The 18,174-nt window shown below is 34.3% G+C and overlaps 1 protein-coding gene across 2 annotated transcripts; it reads right to left on the bottom strand.

Moving 5' to 3' along the window:
- Positions 1-1,753: 1,753 nt before the first annotated feature.
- On the bottom strand, positions 1,754-16,320 carry LOC122042560 (methylcrotonoyl-CoA carboxylase subunit alpha, mitochondrial-like). 2 transcript variants are annotated; one of them, XM_042602729.1, is made up of 16 exons: positions 15,887-16,318; positions 15,511-15,632; positions 15,260-15,407; positions 14,583-14,720; positions 13,676-13,771; positions 13,541-13,600; positions 9,695-9,787; positions 9,434-9,545; positions 8,838-8,942; positions 8,629-8,765; positions 4,604-4,826; positions 4,349-4,515; positions 2,740-2,856; positions 2,328-2,567; positions 2,138-2,233; positions 1,754-2,055 (listed from the first exon to the last, which is right to left on the bottom strand). In XM_042602729.1, exons 1-16 carry the CDS (start codon positions 16,241-16,243, stop codon positions 2,041-2,043), a joined length of 2,226 nt encoding a protein of 741 aa, XP_042458663.1. In that variant the 5' UTR covers positions 16,244-16,318; the 3' UTR covers positions 1,754-2,040. The 2 variants fall into 2 exon arrangements, with proteins under 2 accessions (XP_042458663.1, XP_042458664.1); XM_042602730.1 differs by lacking the exons at positions 1,754-2,055; positions 2,138-2,233; positions 2,328-2,567 and having other exon boundaries at positions 2,739-3,075; positions 15,887-16,320.
- Positions 16,321-18,174: the final 1,854 nt, after the last annotated feature.

Below are 18,174 nucleotides of genomic sequence, written 5' to 3'. Positions count from 1 at the left end.
CTTCACGTCCGACCTTCTCTCTCCATCGGCATGCTGGGGAGATCTTCGGTAAGATGTTATGTAGGGACTACTAGCAGTATGTTACATTGCCTTCGGACGATCATGACGTCCGCTCGGCCCTTCATTACTGTTCAATCGAGCGTCAGAACCCCGATCTCTGTCAGGGCGTCTTTTTATTATCGGATGTTCATCGGTCGGCCGGTCGGGAGGCCGACTCATCCTTCTCCGGTCGGCCGGTCGGTCTGCCCTTCTCTCATGAGTCCGGTCGGCTCACCCTTCTCCGATGGACCACCTGGCCCTTTGACTTCCACGTGGCGTTGACCCCTCGCTATGGGGTCCCGTGTTCTAACCGCCAGATCATGGTGTATGTTAATGACATAATTATTACTGGAAATGATGAAAAAGAAAAGGAGACCTTGAAAAATTGGTTGGCAAAGGAATTTGATATCAAAGACTTAGGGTGCTTAAAATACTTCCTCCAGATAGAAGTAGCTCAGTCTTGGCGAGGTATCTTCATTCCCCAACAAAAGATGTGATTGACTTTTTGAAAGAAATAGATAAATTAGCATGTAACCCATTTTTATCTCCGATTGATCTCAATCATAAATTTAGAGAGATGAATGATGATATAGTAGACAAAGAAGGATTCCAAAAATTGATTGGAGAACTAATATATTTAACATACACTTGGCCAGACATTGTTTATGTTGTGAGTGTGATAAGTCAGTTCATGCATAAGCTAAAGAAGTTCATCTACAAGTTGCAAATCGCATACTACACAATTTGAAAGCTAATCCAGAAAAAGGAATTTTATTCAAGAAAGGTGAGGGGTTAATTCTTAAAGCTTACACTAATGCAAATTATGTAGGATCTCTGAGTGATAGACGTTCCACTACATGTTATTGGACGTTCCTAGGTGGTAATCTGATCACATGGAGTAAGAAACAAAATGTGGTAATTCGATCATGTGCATAAGTAGAGTGCATAGCTATAGTTCAAGGTGTGTGCGAACTGCCATGGTTGAAGATCATGCTAGAAAATCTCAAAATAAAATGGGAAGAGCCTATGAGACTATGCTACCACAATAAGTCAATCATTAATATTACTTATAATCTAATACAACATAATAGGATAAAATACATCGAGATAGATAAACACTTTATACAGGAGAAGTTAGACAACAAATTAATTTATACTCCCTATATATTTATAAAGGAGCAACTTGTAAATGTAATCACAAGGAAACTTAACGGACACGACTTTTCAATGATTATATTCAAATCAAGAATTAATGATATATATTCACCAGCTTGTATTGAAAAGATTACTTATTTAAGGATAGTTGATTATGAAAATCTTTTAATATGAAAAATCTCTTATAATATAAATTCCTTGATATGGAAAATCTCCTTATTTAGAAATATAATATTTTTATTTTTTAAATTTTTATGTATAAACAATGTACCATAAAAATTTTAAAAAATTTTATGTATATATTTTTAATGAATATATATATATATATATATATATATATATATATATATATATATATATATATATATATATATATATATATATATATATATATATATATATATATATATATATATATATTCATTCTTATACATAGAAAAGTTTGAAAGAGAAAATGAAGAGAATTTCATTCAACATTTCTTGACATCAACCATGTCATTGACCTCCGATTTCTTTCAGACACTTCATCAAAATCAAACAAGAAACAAGGTATCGCACAGAAAAACAACTGACAAATTTCCTTTATTAAATCGTTAATGTTCTAAAAACTCTACAAGTTTAGCCAACAAAGGGATTTATTTATCAGTGTAAGGATGATACGGATGAAGTATTCTGCTTAAAACTGAGGAACTTGAATTTACATGACTCACTGTGCAAGGTTTATCATGATACACTCTCTCAGATTTTTGTCCTCGAACTCAGATCTCTTTGTCGATCAAAGGATTGCTCATGTAGTTCAGGCTTGTAGCTCAAAATGCATTTGAGGTAATAAGTATTTTCTAGTTATCAATCTTGTTTATCCTGGAATATTAGAATTAAACATGGTAAGCAAACCGGGAATAAGCAAATTGGCAGTTCTCTATGAAACGTCCAGGGCTTTTACCTTTATGTTAAACAACACAGTGGTGTCGAAGACTTGTTGGCCGGCAGAAACTTGAAGATCATTCAAGTAGCCAGCACGGGGAGATTTGACGACGTGCTGAAAAGCGTGCACCACCGAGACTTAGTTAATATGATTCAAAAGTGAAACAAATAGAATATATAAATAAGATGAAACTGTAAATTGTCTTCACCTCCATTTTCATTGCTTCAAGAACCAAAATAGGTTGGCCTTCCTCGACGAAGGCACCATTTTGAAGCAGCACTTTAACCACCAAACCAGCCATAGGCGCCAAAACACTTCCTTTGGGATGAGAGGTCTGCAAATTGGTTTTGTGCTCTAATTCATTATCACTTGATTGATGAAGCTTAGCAGATTGCCTGAAATGATGATGATGCTTGCCCTGCCAAACTTCAAAGTGCTTGTTTCTTTCCTGGTATCAGCAAAATGATAAAAAAACAACTCAAGCCATGTACTCGACTGCGCATATTTGAGTAAGATAGAAAGAAAACGTGTGTCCATGATCGTTCAACCAAACCAGGCATTGTGAAGATTTTGTACTAATGTCCTTCCAAGCAAGTAAAGATATTTTTCTAACAATTTACCTTTGAATATATTGCCAAAGTCACATCGGTCTGCAGCCCGTTAACATCTACTCTGTAATCTCTATTTCCTACATGCATAACCTTCACTTCCAAACCAGGAGGACCACCGCCTTCAGTCTACAATGTAGCAAAAGGAAAGCAATAAGGCATTGATTACACTAACATTATAAAAAAAAAAAAAAACACGATATCAACTTTGTTTGGATCCAAACATTTTAGCATACATGCACAGATCCTTGAGGGGCAGTGTTAAATCTTTAATAAAGGTAGGAGGGTTTCCACACGGTAGTTTTTTCTTTCCAATGAACATGAACTATGATGAATTTTCCATGAATCCTAGAAATAAATATTAGGAAATACTTATCATTACTGTGCCAATTTTTTTTTTTATATATTCTGTAAATTTTCTTTAAAATTTACAAGTGCAATCAACTAAAAAATAATTATGCTGATCTAAAAGATGATTTGGCAGCCAACAGATTGAATAATTTCTTCATGATCAAAAATGTTAAAAATTCAAAAGAGAAAATTTTGAAATCCTTATTTGAAGTTAGGATTAATTACCAATTTATCACCACATATCTATCCAATTGCTGCCAACTCAACCAATCAAATGACACTTTTTTAGATGAATATTACATCATGGCATATATAAATTCAAATCTCAAACATAATTATTTTTATATTTTAAAAACAAGTCAAAATGTAAACAATTTTGAACCTTAATTGACAAATTTATTAACATATGACATATTTGATCATTAAACAATCTACTGAGATGTCAAAATGACACATGAAGTCATGCGAAAACAATTTTATCAATTATTAATAGAAAAATTGGTCATAATTTTTTTCTTCCATTATAGATTTGGTATAAATTGAAAGCATGTGAGATATTTTCATAGAAACTGATTATGAGATAGATTTGTTAAAACCTTAAAGTGTTCATGATAGATTTAATAATTAACCCTTCAAGTCATAACTCACACTTAGTCTTTTTCCTACTTAAATCATTTAGTTTATATCATAACTTACACAACCCTTAGCCCAGATGACAAATCTGAAGACTTGCATGTAGCCTTGATAACTAGTGGAAAACTGTCAATAACTTCAAGAAATTAAAATCTCTGAAAACAAATTGTCTATCACTTATCTTTTTGAAGTGCCTTACTAAACCACGAGGCAAAAAAGTCTCCATATTGCTAACAAATACATATTCAGTCAGTAATGCTAGTGACAACTGTTAATTATCTTTACCAAACTAACTGTTCTTACATTCAGGCTTTGTTTAAGCTGCACTTGTTCAGGACAATTTTCATAAAATATTTAATATTCTTCTCAAAGAACCAAAATTGTTTTGCAAAATGGGGTTGCTACAAATTTTAAGAGAATGGGTATGCTATCAAAATAAATAAAAAAATAAAAAATAAAAAATAAAAAAGTGATTTTTTTTCTCATTATAGGAACAGATTAATATCCTTCGTGTCAACAAATAGTTTTCATTCATAGAAAAATTGAGGTCATAACAAATTTATTCTTTTAATTTTATTTTCCTTTTTCTCTAAAAAATAAAATTTTACCAAAATTTTCACAAACCATACTGTCTGACCTCAACCAAGTAGCTCCCATCAGGTTGGTAGGTAATCACAAGCTTCAGAATCTCCTCAAAGCTGCCAATTAGTTCTTTATCCCACTCTAGTTCTATCAGGCGTTTTGCATTATGATGCATTCTGAAAGGTGTGTGACTATACCACAGTGAAAGTAACGGATTGTCACCTGTCAATGATGCATGATGCTAACTGCTTAGACGTGATAAATAATGAGGATTCAGGTAAGCATATTTAAAATGTCAATGTCAGCGTACTTGGAATAGTCTCTCTAGATGTGATTTTCTCCACTTCACATATGCAGGCAGCAACAACTGTTGCGTTTTGCATAGCAACATCATACATTTCCTTTGGTAATTCATAGGGAAAAAGGTCATTTTTAAAATGTTCAATATAGTGTGTTTCAACTAGACCCTTCTTAAAGGCCCAATGATCTGAAAGTGTGTTGAGGAATGCGATGTTGGTAGGCAACCCAGCAACCTGCAACGAATTCACTCACAATTAGAATACAATCATACCACAGGAGATAAATAACTGAGCATATTATTATTGATTTTATTTTTCCTATTTGATTTATTGTAAAGAAAACATACCAAGAAAGAGAGATGAATTTTAGAATTTTAGGGGTCCAAATGATCATTGCATAATAAAACAAGAAGCATGAGAATAAATATTGTTATACCTAAAATTGTTTATTGCTGTAAACAACCACCGTGCTAATTTTCTCCAACATGCAAACCTTGAGGGATATTTTCTAACTACAAATTATTTTTCTGTGACGTTTAGATAAGAAATTAATATTCTAATGTCTCAAGAAATACAATGATCACAAAACAATTTAAATAAAAAAATTTGGTTTGTACCTCCCAATAATGACGTTATTTACTAATATGTATTGATATATAGACCGAAAGTAATATTTGTACCGGTATGTAACAGTATAGTCTTGATATTATGCTCTACAACATAAATTTTTTTAGTTTTAATAATTTTTTATTGTTTTGATATTGGTAAGATATGATACAGTACCAATCAAACTCAAACCCAAATTCTGAATGCGGTTTCATTTTCCTGTGAACTACCAAATATGTACAATTGAAAGATATCATGAAGTTTTTAAACAGCTCATTGCAGGTGCATATGTGCCCACTTAACCACATTTTAAAGGGACCTACATAGTGACAATAAAGCTTGTAACATTATGATAGACTCACTTCTAAAAAAGGCACCCATATGGCATATGCAGCCTATGCACAATCTAAAAATGCTTTATTTGGTTTGTTGGATAAATTTAGACTTGAAAGCCTAAGCTATCTTGGTAGCTTGTAACTTGTACCTGCTAGCTTAAATATTTATTTTGCAAGTGATAAACACTTTAGGCATTAATCATATAAACGCCACTTTAATATTTATATATAAATATCAGTGTTCTAAAAATCGGCTTAGGTGGCCACCTAGGCACTAAGCGCCAGCCAACCATACTGAAAACATGCTAGTCGGCCAACTTAGGAGGCCTCGGCACCTAGGCAGGATTAGACGACCTTAGGCGCCGACTAATCGGTCGAATCGTCTAGGCATCGTGGTAATAATACAGGATTTTCATGATTTTTTTAGTTTGAGCTTTTAAATTTAAAGCCCAATAAAAAAAACTAAAATGTAACCCTTTTTTTTGGGTTGGGTTTAAGTTTTATAAGCCCTAAACTTTGGTCCAACAAGAAAATCGATTTGTTGGCTTACCCTAGTGGCTAGTACCAAACTTCATCATTATCGTACTAAGTAACCAGAGCTGGAGAAATTAGAGCGAAAGAAGAAGCCCATATTCTTGAGAAATCAAAGAGATAAAAAGCTGGAGAAATCTATTTGAAGAAAAATTGGTTGTCTGATCCTTCCGAATGCCTTGGACCCGATTGAATTGAAGGTTGGCTAAAGTCTCATCCTTTGGAAATGTCAATTCATCAGACAACTCCGTTAAGCTATAGAGTGAGAGAACTTCACAAGAATGATTTTGCATCCGAAAAAAAAAGAGGATCATAATGATGATATTGAGTTTGTGTCTGATGAAGAACAAATTGTTAAAAATTATGGAGAAGTAAAAATAAAATTGTGATATTTTATTAGTTGTGTAATTTTATACTCATTTTAAATTTAATGTTATTGTGTTGGAGTTATAGAATGTAATTTATTATGTAATTTATGTTAATACCGTGGAATCCACCTAGCGGTGTCTAGTCCCCGCCTAAGTGGCCTAGGCGCTAGGCACCGGTCTGGCGCCCGACTAGCGCCTGGTGAATTTTTAAACCTTGATAAATATATATATAAACAATTTTAATTGTTAATTAAAATTGATTATCATTTAATGTGCTATGCACTAAGTGATGGCATATACTATTTTTGTATGTATTGGATGTGCCCAACAATATTAATATACTTATGGAATTTTATCAATATAAGGTTTTTAATATTTATTAATATTTGCATGTGAACTATGCAGTGAGTCAATCTTATATTACTAGTCATTTTTTATATATTTTAGGGCATGTTCTCTTTGAAGAAAAATCAAGAAGGATTGAAAAGTTATTTCTTGTTAACCTACCAACAATTTGTGTTAGCCCCAACTCTATACAGTTGGTTGCAGAATCATTATACTGACATTGAAAAATTGTAGAATTGGCCACAGAATCATTATACTTGAAACATTCAAATCTTTCAAATTGATTTTAATTATGTTCCATAAATTTTATTTGGTGTTCATCTACCCATTACATCTTTAACTCTATTTGATGATTCAAATTGTTTATATGAGACAATTGATTGTCTTTATAAATGTCCAGATGATCTAATTATTCTCTCATTTTGTCATCAACTATTGGCTCTTATTTTTTATTTTCCTTTCTATTATTGAATGCTTCAAAAAGTGGCCTAGGCAACCACATAGGTGACCACCTAAGCATATATGGCGAGGACTTGCCTCGGATATTACATGCAGTCTCCTATATGAGAAAGACATCAGTAGACGGACTAGGTGATCTCCACATGTGGTCTATACAATTGCATATGCCAACTTTTAAATAATCAAAGATGTGGTTTACTTAAACCTGTTAGGTTGAACAAATTCAACTAAAACTCCCCATTATTACCTGCCTAGCCCCTTCTCAGATAATTTATGATGTCTTTTTTCTCTTGCCTACATAATTTGTTCCTATGATTGCCAAACAATTTTTACTATGGTAATTCATTTTGGAAGTGAAATTTTTTTATGTTATTTTAATATGAACAGCATAGGTAACTACAAACACTCTCAAATACAGCATATGGATACTATGCACCAACTCCATACACTTTAAAACCTATTAATAACCCCACACATCCTTAGCATTTAATCTTTGTTACACTTTTTTAATCACGTCCTTAGCATTTAATCTTTGTCACACCTTTTTAATATTGTCTATAATTGTTCAACACCCTAACCTATAAAATATAACTGCTCATCCTATAATCTAATCAAAAAATACTTTTAGCCTAAGGACCTATTGTGATCACAAAAAACCCAAGAAGATCCTCTTCATCCGAACCTCTATCTCTATTCTAGAAAATGATATCCTCATTTATATCTCTATATCTCAGTTTAGTAAATGGTGAAGAGCCTCTTGATGTTGAAAGTTCAAAATTGCATTCATAGATTTAGTATTATTTCTACCTAATGTAAATTGTTAGTTTCAAAAAAATTTCTCCATTTCATTGTAAATAATCTACACCAAAGAAGATGTATCTTGAATATATCTAGTTGTTCATCTTAAAATAATAACAAATAGGGCCTTAGAGCTAATCCTTAGTGTAACCAACAACCAAGGTAAATCACTTGTTACAACCTAACAGTTTTAGCAATGGCAAGTTAATTTTATAGTCTTTTATCCATGTTTTACCATATTGATGTAACTATTAGTTATTTTTCTCTTAAATTTGCAAGAAATCATATGCAAATCAGTGTTTAGTAAAGAAAGGAAATAACTAGTCCTTATTTCCAACTAAACAACCAAACAAGGTCGAAATAATTCATTAGGTTAACATGAGTTAGACAGTTGATATAAGCATAATTAATTGATTCTGACACTATTTGCCAAATGTTGCATTTGACTGCTTAATGAAATGAACAGACATTTACATGAGAACATATAGCGAAGATATCAGGATGGAAAATGCAATAAGAAATAATTACAGCGACACCATGGAGATCATTTAATGTTAAATGACAAATATACAAATTTTAGTATGTTAAATGCACCTGGAAATTGTGCAAGCAATTCTTCAGCTTGCCTAAGGCAGCAGATCGGTTTTCTCCCCATACTACAAGTTTAGCAATCATAGGATCATAGTGCATGCTAACAGTATCCCCTTCCTCCACTCCAGTTTCAACACGCACTGTATCAATCAAACAATTAATACAAAAATGTAAAACAGAGATTTTTCTGATAATCATTTCATGTGTGATACCAGTAGATGAAACTGGAACTGGCCGATAGTGATGTAGTGTTCCAGTTGCAGGCAGAAATCCTTTTGGAACATTTTCGGCATATATTCGAGCTTCAAAAGAATGGCCTAGAGTTCAAAAAAAAAAAAATTTAAAAAAATGATCTTATGCATTTTCCTATTCCAAGAAAGGCAGTGTTGTATCATTGCAATAAAATAATTTTATATTTTTTTTGAAAAAAAAAAATAAACAAAATAGAATATGGACAGTATCTGCATAATCTAGTGGACAAAATTCAGGAAAATCTGCCTAAAATGACAGTGTCTGCATGAACGAGGTTTGTATAATTTTGAGAAACTAGAGTTAGACACTGAATTTTTTAAATGTATTCAAGTACTTCAAGTATGTTAAGTAAGCAGGCAACATTTGATAAGTGAAGGAATTTGCTACACGTGTAAGTTAAATGTGTATAAAATTTCCATGATAGAGGCAAAATTTGAACCAAATTTTCACATCAGCTCAAAAGAAAAAATATATATGTGGAAATCAAGACAAGAGAATAATAACAAACTGAAACATATTTGATGGTGATACTAGGTTATCATGCTCAAGGATTTACCATTCAGCGGCACTTGTTCTTGATTCAATGGTAAATGTCCCCCATTTGCAACATGAATCTGCCACTCCACAAGATCTTGACCAACGATCAACTCAGTGACAGGATGCTCAACCTTTACAAAAGAATAGATATAAGGCATTTGTTCTAGAAATAAATTATGAGAAAGCATGGAAGACCAACATGTGCCTCTTCCTTTTATATCCACTATGTGCTTGCAGATGTAGCAGCAATGTAAGTGAATCTAAAATACATTCAACATACCTGAAGACGAGTATTCATCTCCATGAAGTAGAACTCCCCTGAGATGGTGTCCATTATAAATTCTACTGTTCCAGCACTGTAATAACCAACTGCCTTCGTAGGTAATCAATGCAACAGGGATAATGAAGTTAGAGTACAATAAATCATAGAAGCATAAAGAAGATAATGACAGAAAAAACATTAAGGTTAGTTACCCTAGGTAGTCATCTCTCCTTGTATTTATACTCGTTAACGTAACTTTAAAGTGGCAATCAATTTATATAAGTTTCCATTTCAAGAAACATTGGCTCTAAGGGAGAACAAGGACACAATAGGTTGATATGGAACACCATCTGTGAAATAACCTACCCAATCAACATCATTCAATCAGTCTATCAATAACCTATGCATGACTTTGTTTTATAATAAAAGCATCCATGCCATCAATATTTTAATTCCACCTGCAGTTTTAAAAATAAAAAGAAAAAAACCTCACCAAATCTCCCTATGCTTCACACCAGGTCTATGTCACTTGCTGAAGTCTTGTTTAATGGTACTAGACATATGATCAAGCACAACTCAGTTAGATTTCCCTCTCTTGACTGTTTGGGCTAAAACCACATGAATCCTTTTTTAAGATTGAGCTTTGTTCAACTCAATCACTAATCAAACTGATGTCAATTGAAGTTTTGTTTATTGTTTCTCATGAACTTCCTGTTCAGGCTAGAGTTAGGCATCAAACCATTAATAATAATAATCACTTAGGAGGAAGCCATTGATTTTAAAATGATATAAACGATCTCCCTGCATTGATGTCATATTCTCAAGCTCCTATCATCATGGTTGTCTCCTTGGTTTCCTGGGAGCAAGTTCCAGAATTATGCTTGCTTCTGCAATGGCAACCATTAGGCCACTCCCTAATTGCATTGAGGTCAATTCTTCATGAAACACAATGTTCCAAATCTCCTGGTCTCGCCCATAGGTTCTGCTTCATCCCACTTGCACCTGCGACAAGCCAAAGGCCACACCTCCATTCAAAATGTAGTTCACCAATGTACAAGCACAAAATCCTTACACTTTTCCTCCATCTTTTTGCCACTTGGTTCCTCGTGGAGCTGCCAACAGGTACAGTCAAGCTCACCTTTCATGTTTTCCATCTCTGATTGGATCCTCTATGATTTTCCTCCTATGTGCACATCCTCTACAATTGATGCAGTAAAGACATCATCAAAGTCATTTGCACACAGTGCCTCCTCAAAAGTGTCCTCTAGCACACCTTTTTGATAGAATTGTATTACTCTCTGTCTTGCATGATAGCCCTTTCCTAGAGTTCTACAGATCCAAGCATGTGCCTGTATCAAGTGTTACTTACCGGTGCATCTCCTCACCTTTTAGCATAAATTTTCAAACACAATCTCAATTTATTTCCTCTTTGAAAGAGCATGTACCTGTATCAAGTGTTACTTGCTGGTGCATCTCCTCGCCCTTTAGCATAAACTTTCTAACACAATCTCAAATTATTTCCTCTTTGATAGTTTCCTTCTTTGCCACTTTCAGATCTTCTATCCTAGCTATCTCATCTTCCCAATGTTGCTTCTATGGCAACAAGCTTTGTCTCCTTCCTCACTGTTCTTTCTTGCTAGCATCTTTAAATGAGCAACTTCTTACTCACGTCTTCAGCTGAACTTACTACTCATGTCATCAGCCAAGTAGCTCTCGTGATGCCTGTTATTCAGTAGTTGTCAAGTTTCTCATCTGCATGGATCTTACATCTTTCTCTCTCAATTGATGTGCTAATTAGTGTCTTAATGTTTTAGGTTTCATTATTCTCATGTCTTAATCCGTTATCTTTTCTAGTTTGTATAACAAGTTGAACATTGTATCTATGCTCCCGCTTGAGGAGTCTTAGACTTTCTAGGAGTTATGTATAGTAAGTTTAGTCCCACATTAAATATTTTAGGTTTAGAGTTTATATTAAATTTAATATATACCATGTAATAGTGATGCTTTCAAGAATAAGATCAATACAATGTTTTTCCCAGTTAACAAAAGCAACCAAAGACATCATATCCCACTTATCAAAGTTTAGGTGCATGAATTATTACCCATAATTGAGCTTTTCTTAACCGCATCACTTGTCAAATGAAATGCAATTGAATATATATTTTATATTTTTTTTGTCAACGTTCTTTCTACCTTATCCCAATTGTGATGTAAATAATCATCATTATGACAAAAGTTGTTGGGATCGTTACTTGATGAGGAAATGAATGAGCTAAATTGATAGGCAAGAGGCAGTTCCTTAGTCCTATATTGCAAGTCAACAAGCCTAGAGGTGATTATAAGTGTGGATCAGGCAAGTCCCTAGTCCTTTTCTATGAGTTGGCTTTGCTATAACTAGCTATGCGGGTAATTTAAATTGTGAGGTAATTGTTCTACAAAGTGTTAATTAATTTTTTTTAAATAAAATATTATATTAAATAAAGGACTTAGGGATGGTTGCCACTAACATCCCCACCTCATCATTCGACCGTTGCATTACACAACATCATTATGCTTGAACTAGCCAAACTTCTATTAGGGCTAAATTGACTAAGCAAATGCAAAAATGTGTTGGGATTTTGAGAGAACAAATGCAAAGAGGCATGCTACCTTAAGAGTTGTGAGTGAGGCACATAGGCTTTTCATGCTAGGTACTAACATAGGGCACCCTTGCCCAATAAGGAATATGATGATTTTGATGGGTGTGCAGGGAGGAATTCCTTAATCTCGCATAGCTATGTCAGAGATTGTTGAGGCACCCATATGTGGAGTATCCTAGCTTAGACGGCTAGTGATTTTGTATGAGGAGCTTTACCCTTGCATTAACTTGGGAGGTTCAATTCTTCAGTCTTCACGCTATATCCTCTACATGTATGCATGATATATGGTAGGAAGGAGGAGGTTGGGTAAATTTGTCTTACCAAACACAAGAAAAAGAATCATTTTAAAAAAAAATAATTTCAACAAAAAAATAAGTTAGAATGTCCCAAAGATATAGTTAAAGTCTTTAATCCATATGAAGCCTTTTTTATTTAACTCATTTTTTTAAAATAATTTCAACAAAAATAAAAAAATTAAGTTAGAATGTCCCAACCATTTAGTTCAAGTCTTAAGCCATATGAAGCCTTTTTTATTTAACTTAAAATCATTAGTGAAACTAAGAATAATCAAACTATGTTAACTCTTTCAACTAAGCATTCTTAAGCTTTATGTCAAATTCTCATGCACATTCTTTTATTGATTGGCTTCAAGTTATCTACCAGAGAAATTATATTAGGTCACACTTTGACATGCCAGCTTAAACTGTTTTTCCACACATATTTATGAGAATAATCAATAACGTACTATTCTCAAATGTAGCATTTATAATTATCAGCTCAACTGAAATATGTTAGCATTCTCATCCGAGAATCGTCAACTTACATGATGATACTCTTATACAATAAATTGAAAAGAAGTGGGATGAACACATTAAGACAAAAAGGTAAACTTCAAGAGTTCCTATATATCACTTATCTTCTCCATATCATGAATTAACAGGATTAAATTTAATAATATTCCCTAAGACCAGAAAGTTTAAAATGTCAGAAGTTTTAGGACGAAAAACAAGGGATTGAACTAATTGATAGTGAAAAAATTAAAAATTCGCACAATAAGCACAGTCATAGACCAATATGGTGAATTTAAGTATAAAAAGTTAGTGTTTGATGAGACTGAGAAAGTGAATTGAGACCACAAAAAAGAGTGATTTGAAACAACATGTTTGGTACCAGCTCATTTAATACTTCCAAAAGTAGGTTCAAAAGAACATGTAGGACCAATTACCTTGGCAGAAGAAACTGCAGCTTTACCTAAATGGGAACGAAACTCATGTGTGACATTTGGCTGCAAAGATTTAATTCTCACAGCTGTAGTAATCACCAGATATTTTCAATAAGTTAACAATGAACACAAGCTTACTGCTGGAGCTTCTTCAATAATCTTCTGATGTCTTCTTTGCACACTGCAATCTCTCTCATTTAGATGTATTACATTTCCATGCTTATCTCCAAATACCTCCATGATCAACAAAGCAATCAACCAAATGTAAGGCATGACAAATATGCCAAGAGTCATCATTCAGAATTCAGTCAAGTACATTTTAAAATGAATTGTGCTTTTTTTCAGAATTTGCAAATAGGTTTTTATGACGGATGCATGTTTTCTTCTGATGGTTAAGAGGTTTTAGTAACTGCAACGAACTTCCTCACAAATATACTTGATGATATATGAACACACATCACTGATTTCACTCATCACTTTAGCAATTATAAACAAATACATGGACCTTAAATATCAAAATCATTTTCCAGCATGATTACAATAAAACTTCAGATACTTCCAGTCACTCACGCGAATAAGCCGCGAATAAGCCCTTAACAAGATGTGATCAGAAAAACAAAATGATTGAAGTAGCTTTGGCAACCATTTAAAGTTAAAAATATTAATAATAAATAAAAATTATGACACGGGTAAGAGTGCTTGCCCAAACTAGCGAATGCAATGAAATTTACCAAGGTAGGTTTCTTGTAAAAAGCTTGGGATGAGATTTAAGAAATGTTTGAATGACATAAGCAAAAAAAAATAAAACATTGCTTTTACAGAGTACTCAATATGTGTGTGTGCATATGTGTGTATGTGTGGTTCTATCCACACACAAATATGTATATAAAGGAGCAACATTTCATATGTTGGATCTAATCTCTGGGAATAAATGGGGGAAAAATATGAACTAACAATATTAAACAATTGTTGAATGTAGTAAATGATTTTTTAAGCTAGTGCATAAACAAATTATAGCATAGGGCAAGTTTTAATCAAATTTTACCTGGACTTCAACATGGCGGGGGTGAGTTATATATTTCTCTAGTAAGATAGTGTTTATCCCAAAGGAAGCAGCAGCTTCACGTTGTGCTCCCAGAAAAGCTTCGATAAATTCATCAGGCCTTTGAACAATTCTCATACCCTTCAAAAAAAACCAATAACTAAATATAAGAAAGAATAAATATTGAGGCTATGTATGTTCGACAAATACTTTCTATAACTTAGAACAAATCCATGCTATAGCTTCATTGAAGAAGAAGCATTACAGGAATAGCTAAATTGGTGGTTACATTTTTGAACTTATTGCTCACACTAGCACAAACTAAGAACAAAAAATCACCTTTTGGACAAAAGAAACATCCATCTAAATTTAAGGGATGGTTGAGTTCAGATAGAAAAGCAGAATAGGATATCATGCTTCAAACAAAACACAGATGAGCCCTCACACTCACTTTGTGCGTGAGTTGAAACAGATCAATAAGGAAGACATGGGAAAAGCGACAATTAAGAATTAATATGAACGCTTCAAATTTTTGTTCAATTTGCAAACTTTTATTGTGGATGGTCATGATATAAGTACACATCAAGAAGTACATCTAACTAGTTAAAATTATATGAGAAAGTGTGCACACAGTTTGAAGCAAGCATGCAGTGCCATCAAACTATTGCTAAAAGCCATACCTTTCCCCCACCTCCATGTGTGGGTTTTATCAAAATAGGATACCCAATCTTTTCAGCTTCTAATTTTAAGAGATTGGCATCTTGGTTGTCACCATGATAACCAGGCACTAAAGGTACACCTGCTGCACCCATGATTCTCTTTGATGCACTGATGTATCTCAAATTAACAATGAAGTTCGATTAATTATCTTAAAAATAGTCTGGCAATGAAAGCAATAGAACCAATTAGGAAGAGAAACCTGGACTCATACCTTTTATCGCCCATGTCTCTTATGGCGGATGCTGGAGGACCAATAAATATGAGCCCTTCAGTCTCGCAAAGCTGTGCGAAATCAGCACTTTCTGAGAGGAAACCATAACCTGGGTGGACAGCCTAAAACATTGGCAATCTCAGTAACAGGAAATAGTTGATCAAGCTAACACCTTAAAATGAATATCTACGAGCCCATTGAAGAAAAATTGCATCTTCGAACTTTTAAGAATCCTGAATGATAATAGAAACCTATCTTTCAACAAATTTCGCGTTCGATGGAATTTAAAACTATACCAACCTCTAAGTTTAATCCGCTAGTTATACGATGAAATTTAAAAACAAAAAACAAAACAAGAAAACTTTTGCAACACAACCTGAGCTCCCGTACGACGAGCGGCCTCGACGATCGCGGACGCATTGAGGTAGCTAGCTCGGGCGGGGGGCGGCCCTATTCGGACGGCCTCGTCGGCGGACTTAACATGGAGGGAGGAACTGTCGGCGTCGCTGTAGACTGCGACCGTCCGGATTCCCAACCTCTTAGCAGTGCGCATGATCCGGCAGGCGATCTCTCCCCGGTTCGCCACAAGGATCTTCTCGATGCCCCGCTCCGGCTCTCCCGCTGCCGCCGCCGGTGAAGAAAAGAATCTACGAAGTGAGAAACCAGGGTGGCTATTCCAAATCAGAGTCCCGATCGGGGGTCTGCGACGAACGAGCGTCGCCATTATCGTCATCTTTCTTCTTCTTCTCAAATCTCTACTTTGCGTTCGCTTGATCTCGTCGACATTTTGCTGCGGCAAGATATGCAAACACTGATGGAAGAGTATGTATGAGATCCTGGCCCTTGGTTTTACATGAATGGACAAGATCTTGGAGAGCCGCAGACCCCATTCCGATCTCACGGATAAGGTTTTCCCGGCCCCTTTTTCGAGGAATCCAACATTTCAAACTCCATGTTTTACCTTCTTTATGACTGTGTTAGAGTAAGCAACCAACTGTTAAAGTAAATAGAAATAAAGGTATACTCTTGGGCATGCTAAACAGAGTACAGAGTTATTAATCACCCAAGATGGAGAGTCTAGCGTCCAACTGAAAGAGATCGAAATGCTTGGTTCAGAACAGGGAACAGTAAAAGGAAGCTGCGATACTGGCCACGTCATCCAGCATCGCGGCTGCCCAATGGAGCACTGCACCTACCAATCGATTAGAGAGGCAAGCTCATCTCCCGCAAGGTCAAAGTTAAACACCACCTTTTTTTCTCTCTCGGGTTGATAAATTTTTCCATGAATTTAGAGCTCTGTGAAAAAAAATCTGAAATGGAGATTGAGATCTCGATTTTATTGGTGCGGAGATGGGGTAAGTTTAGGGATTTTTTTTATGGGGATGGGAACGGATTAGAGTGGGTATAGAATGTTATTCTCATCTTCAAATCCGTTCCGAAATAATAATAATAATAATAATAATATTATTATTATTACTATTATTATTATTAAATAATATTGATAATAATATTAGTATTAAAAAATTGAAATAATAATAATAACATTATTATTAATATTGATAATTTTGGGAATGAGAGCGAGGATGGAGATTTGATCCCCATTTATTCGGATTCGGAGATTCCCTCAATCCTAGGGGCGGGGATGGAATTCGGGAACGGAGATGGGGATGACAAACTCGTCCCCATCCCGCCTCATTACCATCCTTACTCGGGATGGTACTGTAGTTAAGATATGAGGCATTGTCATATGAGATCCTGGGAACACTCAGTACGTCCAAGTATATCTTCCCTTATACTTTGGTCGCATGTATTAATGGCTAATAGTCATCCGTGATTTACCTCCTCCATATTAGCCTAAGGACGAATTAGCGAGAGCGCTGAGGATGAGCGAATTATCTTTTACCATAAAAGTTAAACACCACCTTAACTCATATGGTATCAGTCTAGTTGCAAGCTCATGATACAATTATAAGCTTACAACAAGGTCATGAGTTCACGGCCAAGCGGTCGTCATGAGCTTGCCATTGGGTTATGCTACGAAAAATGTATTTAATGGAAAGAAAATATTGTTCTACCAATTAAAAATCTAGATAGAAAGCAAAAGTAAAACAACACCCCTATTTTATTGGACTGTCAAAAAAAAAAACATCTCACTTTAATTTTCATCAAAAACAATTTATCTCCTATAAAATATTATAAATATACTTTGACACACTCATACATCTAACACGTACACTCCCGCCTATATTCCCACATAAATCGGATCATGTTATAGCAGGTACAGTTTCATAACAGTTACATAGTTATAGTAGTTACGATTTCGTAATCTCGTAGCTACTACAATTAAGTTATCACATAGTTATAGCAGCTACGATTTCGTAACAATTATATAGTTATAGCACTTATGATTTCGTAGCTACTACAACTGAGTTGTCACACGATTATAGCTATGGTTTTATATCTATTACAACATGTATATTAAATAAACTTTGAGAAGTTATAACTTTTGACTCAAATTGAATTGTGGGACACACTATATATCAAATCGAAGATCTCTGAACAAGCTACAATTTGATATATTGTGTGTTTCATGATTCAATCTGAATAAAAAATTATAGACTTTTAAAGTTATAACTTAGAGTTGTAGCAGCTATAAAATTATAG

This window comes from Zingiber officinale, chromosome 2A (assembly GCF_018446385.1).
Source record: "Zingiber officinale cultivar Zhangliang chromosome 2A, Zo_v1.1, whole genome shotgun sequence".
Taxonomy (NCBI): Eukaryota; Viridiplantae; Streptophyta; class Magnoliopsida; order Zingiberales; family Zingiberaceae; genus Zingiber; species Zingiber officinale.
The sequence above is the reverse complement of the archived record's forward strand: the minus strand, read 5'-3'. Positions and strand labels throughout refer to the sequence as shown.